Raw genomic sequence first — 10,320 nt, 5'->3', positions numbered from 1 at the left:
ATCCGGGAAATGAGATTGAACTGAGTGGTGAAATCCCTGGAGAAGCTGCTGATACTTCCTCTGTGGTAGACAGGATCCTTCTCCGTCCTATTCAGGACAATTGCCACAATGACAGCTTCTCTGGTGTCGTTTTCTAGACAGACTTCCAAAGGAAGGACTCATTGATTTAAAATCAGATAAACAGGAACTTCTGGAGTCTTCAGAGTACCTTACAACCTTCCTAAGTCTTTACGTAAATAAAGATAATAAACAAGAGCTTCAATTTAGGCAATATTATTCCATATTCAGTCATCAAACTATGAATGACAACTGCCAAGAAAAAGTTTCTTATCACAAATTTGATTATCATCAGGAGAGCGGTCCTTTTGAGCGCATCTAACCAAACCGGTTGCATTTAGTCACGGTTATTTGTCGATCATAAATAATTTATCCACACTCTGAGTTAAATTTTATATAGAAAAAAACTAGTGTATTTTTCAAATAGTACTGACTTTTATAGAAGCATGTACCTTTCATTTAGAAAATGGTATCTTTCGATAAAAAAACTGTTGCAGTTGGATAATTGTTTATGATACAGACATACTACACAAACCAGACATGTTCACCTTTCCCCACAAGTGACGTCATGCCTCGGTTCCTGACTGCTGAATCATCTGGGGATGACAGCGCCATAAAGGCTGTTTTCACTGTCATGAGATGAACTTGGTCTGATGAGTCCAGGTTGAGAAACTGCTCCGAAGTGTTCTCCCGTTGGCACTCCTTCATCGACGAAGCTGGGGTTGTTGATGGTGAACATTGCAGACGTTGCACCTGCAATGCAAGTCGATAGAGTTAGCTTCCGTGAGACAGGACAGAGCCAGTCAACCAGGAAATAAAAAAGAAAGAATAAGGAGATTCTAGGATGAAAGCTTGGAGTGGGACAATTTCCTCTTTCTCTCTTTCCTTTGAATCCTGTCCGTCTGGCTCATGAGAATGAGATCGCCTATTTGGCTACATGATGCTTTACATATTGACAGTCTGTATATTGATCAGTCCTCCCTTACTTGAACATTGATACCCGATGCTTTAAAGAAAATGCAGTTATAATGACCACCACGCATTGCAACTCTGCTTTCGAGAATGCAAGGCATAAGGATAAGATTGCTAGCCTTACACCCTTTTCTTGACCCCAGCATTCACTTGTATACCATTTTCAGCAGAGTTAACTGATGTGTGATAGGCAGGCAACAAACTATGAACCCAGCTGACTTTTGAAAAGAGCTATACAACTTAGCTATGGTGGGAGCTGACTGGTACAGCATCCGGTTCACATCTGCTATTTTGTCGAATCTCTCTTGACCTGCCAACCACCAGTCCACTGAGAAGATCTGTTACTGTTCTGAGAAAGGGCTTGGGGCTAACAAACTCACCCCTCAAGAACTGCTGAGAGACGGAAGGCTGTACCTTTCTGCCCCTACCCCTCAGCACAAGAAATCCTTACCTCCAGTTGGTCCTTTGTTCCTCCTCTTCCAGAAGAACCTGCATCCCAAGAAAGATCCCAGAATGACCGCAGAGGTTACTACTACTCCTATGGCGATGAAGAGTGTGGTTGGGGGTGGGGGGGCTGCATCTGAAAGGCCTGTGTTTTATCAGTATATGACAGTACAACAGTATTGTCTCATCCTTAGCTCTGACACTCCAACAAAGAACCCAGCTGACAGACTTACAGTACACATAAAGGAAAGCTGCATTCTCGGCCTCACCTCGTCGAAGAGACGCTCTGCAGGGCTCACTTCGCCTTAGTTTATTGTCCTGAGAGTATCAATAATCATGTTTTGGCTGTGCAGCAGTCACTCAACATAGCTGGCTCTAAGTATCACTCACTGAACTCAAAATTATAGTTCCTTGGACGCTGAGGCTCTAACTGTTCCTAGGCCTCCTGAGATTAACTTTTTCCCTACAGTCAGACATTCAGTCTTATCTCCACTGGATTTCAGATGTTCTTTTTTCATTCATTTAAGATTTACGAAATAAGAGTAAATGTTTACAGTCACATTATGTAATGAATCGCACAATGGCTTCACCTCAAAATAAGGTCAAAACAAGAAGAGAGTGGCAAAGTGCTCTCTGACTCAGGTATGGATGCGTTCTTTTTATAAGCAGTCATTTACAACTTCAGTTCTCTAGAAATTTTATAGGAGAGTGGAAAGTTGAGGTTACAAACGAATACCTTCGGAGCGATAGATTACATGAGGTAAATAAAATATATGCTGTTGTAAAAATACTGTACTATATTGATATGAACACGCAAAACACAAACACGTACACACCTGTTGACTTCAAAGGGACGGGAAACACTTGGAAGTGAACTTCCGCGTTGCTTATCATCTGTAAACGCCGTCCTTTCAGGCCATTGGTACTTAGGCGCTGAGAATCACCTCCATAAAGGATCCGCTGAGAAACGAGAATCAATGAACATATGCCCCGTATAGCGTGTTTATCGGAAACGGAAAAGAACTTAATAGGAAACTTTTCGTGCATTTCATGTCCTCCAATTTCTGAAGGTGAAAGGAAAACGAAACTAAAAATAACGTTAACCATAACAGTTAGTGAAACATTAACTTATTCTAGTGCATCATCTTACCAGACAGACTTGTACAATGGGCTATATACCAAATAATGACAAACTTACCTTGTCATTTATGCAGATAATTGACCAATCTTCTGATGCATTTATGTTGAGAAATCTTGATGTATGCTGTTCGGGAAACAACTTGAGTTCAATTCTGAGTTCTCGGCTGTGATTGTTCCAGACAGCCACCCACACTCCATCTTCCTCGGGAAGGTCAAGGAAGACTTCTTTCCCAGGAGTTGCTGTCTTCAGGTCATCTGAAGAGGAAAATAATAGACTGTGTGTTTGCAACCTAATAAACAGGCTGCTTATCAACCCCTATTTAGCACAGACCTGACTGAAAATCCTACTGAAAGGAGGGGGGGAAATGGCATCTTCGCCACGGGGAAGAAATAGGTCCTTCTGGTGACTGATGAGAAATATTAAATCGGGTGAGAGGGAATTAAATTCTAAACACTAAGAACATCGTCTAGTTAACCTTTGTATGCGTGGCCCAGTGCGTGCATATATATGCAAATGCATGCATTGTTTACTGCCAAGTTCTGGCCTGTGATTTCCTTAGTACTTCCGTTCATCTGTGCAATTGTTTGTCATGATGTTTCTTGAAAGCGACTCTAGGTTTTACTGGGGTACCTCAGGGCCAAAGCTTTTTATTATTTCAGTGCACAGGTTAAGGGTATTTCCATTTACTTGCGTGCGTTCATCATTATCTTTTATTTTGTTTATTATCTTTTTTTTGTGATTTCGGTTCCTGTCAATTCAAGCAGAGGAAGGTCAGACATTAAACTGGAAATGGCATTGGAGTGACTCAGGACTAGATGAGAGCTCTACAGAAGGAATCCGAAAATGGAGCCATTAGGTACAGAGGTGATTTTCAGTAGCTTCCAAAATATATTGCCCTGGGTAAACTTCCTGTCATATGGAAGTTTATCTAGACGTGAAGTAGTTGTTGGATTGTTCATTCTATAACATTTTGATTCATGAAACGAGAGTGATAAACACGAATATGATGCAGGAAAAGCTGACTTAAATTACAGTAGGCAGAAAGAGACGCTTGGCCATGTTTTAACGTCACGTGGGACTCCTCCTCTGCTCTGCGTGAGACACAGAAGCAGCATAGGTGACGAAAGCTTACTCTATAATAAGATTAAGAAAGGTTTTGTTTGTCAGGCTTTCACACAACGTATGTGAATCCATGAATCACTTACGAACGCGTCTCCGGAGCACTGAAGAAGAAAGAGCAGCGACTTACGATCTTTGAGAGGTAACGTCATCATTTGCCACTGAACCGGTGCTCTACTTAATACGGAGAGATGTCTCATATCAAGTTCCCGAGGAGCACCTGCTGGAATTCGGAAATGCTCCAGGAAGGCGCTTCTTATCACCTGGAAGGGAACATTTAGATCAGAGGCAGAATATTAGAAGTTCTTCCATACCTTGTGGTAGAGCCTGTAATGTACTTATGTGCATACAAAACTCCCCTTCAACCCACAAACACACACGCATCACATGCTTATAAGCACTCATATATATATATATATATATATATATATATATATATATATATATATATATATATATATATATATATATATATATATATATATATATATATATATATATATATATATATATATATATATTTGGGAATACATTTTGGGAATGAGGGAGAGAGTTTATGAAGGGGCGAATGAAAACCCACAGTTCTAGTAATTAAAACAATTGAAATGAACTTTATTTTTCTCTGTTACGTTACGGATGTAAAATCGGGTGAGGTTGCTTGGAAAGAAGTTCCATTCGTCGCAGTATACATATATACATATATATATATTTATAAATAAATGTAATAACATACATATATATATATATATATATATATATATATATATATATATATATATATATATATATATATATATATATATATATATATATATATATATATATATATATATATATATGTGTGTGTGTGTGTGTGTGTGTGTGTGTGTGTGTGTGTGTGTGTGTGTTGTGCGTATTCCTACAAAATTGGCAGTGAGGCTAAATTAACTTGTTTAGGTTGATTAAAATTCTTGTGAAATTCTCTCTTCTTTTACAACGAAAGTACATTAAATATCATTATACGACCGGAGCTCACCTCTTTTGACACGAGGAGAAAGGGTGTCCACTGTGATGTCCATTCAAATGTTTCCAACTTTCCTTCGTGTATTTTTTCTCCCAGGGAAGAGATTGTGTACTTGATATGTGGCCATCTGTGTTCAGTCCTGAAACCTACGACGATGGTGTCACTGCTCGGCAGACGAAAAACTGTTGGTTGGCCCTGAGAAGTATTCCGGACGGCCGATTCTGCAGAGGAATATTAACAGAAATAAAGTTTACAGTAACTTTGCTGGTCAAAATAACAGTAATAATAATACCCATTGACTTTGCAATTCAAAATAAGTTTATCGAATGTTTTATAAAGCTCTCAAGAGGAAAGTCTTGAAGTTTGTCCGTTAATCTTTAGATATAGTTGCACGTCTAAATATAGGGTCATGCTGGAGTTTCGACAAGGTCATCGACGATGAGGCAAGAGCCGAGGAAAGAATTTTGATTTATTGGCAGCTGGACTTTTCAGTTTGTATGAAACTTTCAGCATCCTACTGGGGGACTTCCTGTGCAGGCTTCTCAGTAGATATTGTGGCTGGTACAGATTTTGACACCTGTGAATTAGATTTCTCAGCACACTGTTTTAGGGTGTTCTTCGTTGCAAATGTCGGACACTTAAAACAGGTTTACTTTAATGTTATGTGCGGTATAATACTAGGGATAATTGGCATTTATAGGATTATTATAATCTAGAAACAACATATCTATCATCTAAACAGACTTTCTCATGTGAGAGTTAATTATACTGTAATTGCAATTTTCCAGTGAAGTACGAGTTTCTGCTGTCTTAAGAAGATCGCATACCAGCACCATCTGTTATCATAGCGCCAAAACATACATGTGAATAAATAAGCCTAGCAACAGCATGGCTCACTTCAGAGAAAGACTGAATATATCTGCTGCTCTTCCAGAAACTAAGTGACGCTGACTAAGAATCTGCATATACGGATGAGGGAAAGGTTCCAATAATGTATGTGGGGCATGAATGTTATTGGCCATTAAGGTGAAACTGATAGTTCTAGAAGTCTCTTAGAATGAGGCTTAACATTACTTAGTTTTCCAGTTAAAGTGCATTGTAGGTTTTTGATATAAACTGAAACATGCAACAGAGGCACTGATGGTGGAAGGACAGTATTTGTTTAGATGATGAACAGGGTTTATGGACAAGGTGTTTGGTATGAAACTGGAAGGGGGAAGTTGAGAGTAAGTGAAAAAGCTGTGCGCAGCACACAAGGACCTAGAAATAGCTGATGGCAGACTCAACACAGCCAACTTGTAAGGTGCCGAAGAGGTGTGGTATAGAAGATAAGTTATTGGGAACACTGAAAGTTTTCCTAATGAAAGTAACCATGTGCCAAAATATGTGGACTAAAGATTGGCTGGGCTGATGTAAAAGTGAGCCAGAGACAAGAGCGTGTCACGTTCCCATTGCTGTTGATGAGTGATTCGACGAGGCAGAGATAGATAATTGGAGGTAGGTGCCAAGGTATGGGGTAAGGAAATGAGTTGTGAATGAAGTGTAGTATGGCTCGTGCTTGCAGGTGATACTGTATTGATTGGGGATGGTGAAGAAAAATTTACACTGACTGAAAAATTCGAGAATGTTGAGAGCATATGTGAACAAGAGGGTTTTGATTGCAAATGTAAACCAGGAACATAGAGTAATGGAGGAAGAATGGAAGTGACTGATTTATAACCCCATTTATAAGTAAATTTGATAGATAACTGCAGGATAAGAGAAGAGGCAAGCCACAGATAAGGTGAAGCAAAAGCTAGCAGGGTGTGCGCAAAAGCCTGAGAAAAGACGTGGAGTGCATATGGAAGCTATGGTGATTATGTGTCAAGGGTTGATGACCAACCCTTCTTTATATAGAAGTAAAATGGGGATGTTGAATGTGAATGACGGGAAAAAGATAGAAGACTTTGAGATTAACTGGCTGCGTGTTGTGTGTGAGATAAGAAAAACTAAGAGCGTGAGAAATTTAGAGATGTGTTGAGGCAGTTAAAAGGTTAGCATAGGTGAAAAGGGGGATCAGAGTGCTTTGATATGGTTTGGTCATGTGGAAAGACTGGAGAATGACAGGCTGGTGAATGAGTGTAGAATTGTAAGTGTTGAGAGGAAGGAGGAGAGGAATCCTTGGAACATGTTGGAAAGCTGGATTTTAAGCCGAACTGGGCAGGATGGGTCTTCATATGCAGATAGCCTGGGAGTGGTAGCCATCTATAGAGTTCGGAGTATGGCTGATGAACCTTCTATGTTGGTATATGAATATGTGATGTCGTGGAAACGTTCTGCACTTGGGGCTTCATCCGTTAAAGAACGACTGTGGCAGTAGCCCTTATCCCGTGCATCTAATCTGTCGATGACGTTTCTGGACAGAGCAAGAGTTCCTAAAGCCAGTATCTAGGGAGGATATCCTGCCCAGGAGGCAGAACGCCCCACGCAGGAGAGTCACTCGAAGCATGAGAAGGATTTCATGACAATAACGCCCAGCACATTTACACAAACACAGAATATGAACCAGAGAGAGAGAGAGAGAGAGAGAGAGAGAGAGAGAGAGAGAGAGAGAGAGAGAGGAAAACAAAGAGAAAATATGAACTAGAGAGAGAGCGAGAGAATGTGTGTGTGCGTGAGAAAAACAGAGAGAGAGAAAGAGAGAGAGAGAAAGAACAAGAGAGTGTGTGAGAGAGAAAGAGAGAGACAGAGACAGAGACAGAGAGAAAGGGGAAAGAGAGAGAGGTAAAATAAATTGATAATAACAAGACTTAATATTATATATATATATATATATATATATATATATATATATATATATATATATAAAGAGATAATATATATATATATGATATAAAAATATAGAAAGATATAAGACAGACAGACAGATCCAGAGAGGAAATAAAACAGAGAGGGGGAAATAAGAGGTGTTTTGAAGCAAGTAAATAGTAAATTTCGATAATAAACAGTATTAGGACGTTTTAGTTTATGATTAAATATGAATCATGATGTGATATCATATATATATATATATATATATATATATATATATATATATATATATATATATATATATATATATATATATATATATATATATATATATATATATATATATATATATATATATAAGGAGAATTCCTTGTATTTATATTTCAATATATATATATATTTATTGTGTATCAAGTACCTGACAGCTAATCTCAAGATTCAAAAATATTCACTTCAGCCAGAGGACCATAACATTAATGTCCTGAGTTTCTAAACTATATCCCTTAAAAAAACTTAATCAATCACTTGAAAAATCAGACTAAGTCTATCAGAATTTTAAAAAAAAATTAAAAGAAATTTTAGGGCATAACTCCATCAAAAAATTAACTGGTCTTAATTCACCAAAACTAAAACAACAAAACATGCTTTTGCCTTCACAATCAATGCTATTTGGTATCAATAAATGTGTTTTTCTGTTATACAAAATTTATTTTTTTATTAGTTTATAATTATGTTAATTAAATTTCTTTTTCTCGAAATTTTTAAAATCTTGGATTAAGTCTGAAACAAAATTTTTATCAAGAATTTAAATTAATCAATCAAAATTTTTAATTCAAGATTTAAAATAGAAAATCTTAAAAATGAGATATCAAAATCAAATATGCAATGTTAAATTGAATGCAATGTTAAATTACCAAGAAATATTTAAAATGCTATGTAAATAAATGTTACATCACCAACACAAAAAAATTTGAAAAATAAAAATTGTAAATTGAAAAAACAAAAATACACAAGATTTATCAATAATGAGTTCACTGGTTCAAAATTTCTAACTTATCATACCATGGTATCTAAAAACTACACAATGCTGTAAATCACTTCAGGTTTAAACTTTTTACCTGGCGCCGTTACGAACTAAATAACTTTGCTAAATTCAGATCTCAAAAGTTAATGTTAAAAGTGACCACAAAAATTACGTTAAAAGTAATCTCTTCCTAATTAGGAATATAGAGAATCAATACTGGTCTAGAAATCAGAATAAATAGATTTTAGGATTCCAGTAATATGAAACAATTATGATGTCATTAAACACTGCGAGATGACTAGAAGAAAGTTACGTCTTCCCAGCAAAACGTTTTGAACATCACATACGTGACTCGAACAACGATTAATTAACATGAAATCACTCGTCTCGAGCCCGTATGGGACGAAGCAAGCTGTCATTAAGCAAAACAAACGTCCTCTTATTCAATATGACAATTGAAATGAAACAAGCCCTGGTGGACTACACACACGTGTTCACAACTAATATATTCGTTTTCACGTTACTATGAATTTAATAACCGAAGCTATCAAGGAAGTTTTTTTAGATTGATAATAAATATGACACTTCGTCCCGTAACACATGAAAAAGTAAATATCGTCAAAACCAACGAAAGACAAGAACTCAGGACTACAGTGATATATATTTTATACGGCCAACATATATATGTATATATATATATTATATATATATATATATATATATATATATATATATATATATATATATATATATATATATATATATATATATATATATATATATATATATATATATATATATATATATATATATATCCATATCCATATCCCCTTTATGGCTAATTTCTACAAAAATTCAGACAAAGAAATACAGATAGGAAATTGCGAATCTGTCTCACCTGACTGAGCAGAGGAGGTCAGAGAGAACAGGAACAGAAAGACGAATAGACGGGAGGCCTGTCTCATCTTCTGAGGAGTTCCGACGGACAAAGTCTTCCCGACGATGGCACCAGATCTCCCAGGAAGCTTCACGGGGCCTGTCTAAACACTCCCGATCTCAAACTTCGAAATTCCCTCGGGAAGGCGAGGATTCCAACACTTGCACACGGGGGAAGGCAGACTTTCAAAATGAGCATTGCGTGCTGGCGTCCTGGCCGCTGAGCCTGACGTCACATCAGCAGGAAATACTCGAATATGTTAAAGGTTACAAATCGTCCCGAGCTTGACGAAGCGCCGGAAGCCATTTTTTTCCCCAATCCGAGAAAGTGGTCTTCAAGATTTTGGGGATTCAGAGCTTCTAAACAGCTCATCTCTTGAAGACATTTGGTTTGAAAATGTGACAACGCTGATAGCTGAAGTTTTGATGCTACAAAGAATAAAAAACTGAGTCACTTTGGTTGGGAAACTTAAAAAGTTAAACAAATAATGGGTTACGCCGGTTCGTGAAAAAACAAGTGTAAAAAATGCGACGAAGTTTCTTCGGCGCAATCGAGTTTTCTGTACAGCCGCTACAGCTTATAATCAAGGCCACCGAAAATAGATCTAACTTTCAGTGGTCTCGGTATAATGCTGTATGAGCCGCCGCCCATGAAACTTTAACCACGGCCCGGTGGTGGCCTATCCTATATCGTTGCCGGAAGCATGATTATGACTAAAATAAAAACTACTAAGGCTAGAGGGTTGTAATTTGGCATGTTTGATGAGTGGAGGTGGATGATCAACATTTGCAGACCTCTAGCCTCAGCAGTTGTTAATTAAGATCTGAGGGCGG

The 10,320-nt window shown here is 37.5% G+C and overlaps 1 protein-coding gene across 2 annotated transcripts; it reads right to left on the bottom strand.

Moving 5' to 3' along the window:
• Positions 1 to 6: 6 nt before the first annotated feature.
• LOC136855232 (uncharacterized) lies at positions 7 to 9,703 on the bottom strand. 2 transcript variants are annotated; one of them, XM_067132137.1, is made up of 7 exons: positions 9,449 to 9,703; positions 4,749 to 4,957; positions 3,864 to 3,996; positions 2,672 to 2,868; positions 2,310 to 2,433; positions 1,481 to 1,618; positions 7 to 810 (listed from the first exon to the last, which is right to left on the bottom strand). In XM_067132137.1, exons 1-7 carry the CDS (start codon positions 9,513 to 9,515, stop codon positions 650 to 652), a joined length of 1,029 nt encoding a protein of 342 aa, XP_066988238.1. In that variant the 5' UTR covers positions 9,516 to 9,703; the 3' UTR covers positions 7 to 649. The 2 variants fall into 2 exon arrangements, with proteins under 2 accessions (XP_066988238.1, XP_066988239.1); XM_067132138.1 differs by having other exon boundaries at positions 1,481 to 1,609.
• Between the last annotated feature and the right edge of the window lie 617 nt (positions 9,704 to 10,320).

The sequence above is a fragment of the Macrobrachium rosenbergii genome, chromosome 31 (genome assembly GCF_040412425.1).
Source record: "Macrobrachium rosenbergii isolate ZJJX-2024 chromosome 31, ASM4041242v1, whole genome shotgun sequence".
NCBI classification, from domain to species: Eukaryota; Metazoa; Arthropoda; class Malacostraca; order Decapoda; family Palaemonidae; genus Macrobrachium; species Macrobrachium rosenbergii.
This window is presented reverse-complemented; position numbering and strand designations above follow the sequence as displayed.

Coding starts and splice junctions, on each gene's coding strand:
- LOC136855232 (XM_067132137.1), bottom strand. CDS start 9,515: ATGAGACAGGCCTCCCGTCTATTCGTCTTTCTGTTCCTGTTCTCTCTG. Junction 2,434..2,671: donor TTATCTGCATAAATGACAAG/GTAAGTTTGTCA, acceptor CTCGTTTCTCAG/CGGATCCTTTATGGAGGTGA. Junction 1,619..2,309: donor CGTCCCTTTGAAGTCAACAG/GTGTGTACGTGT, acceptor GATAAAACACAG/GCCTTTCAGATGCAGCCCCC.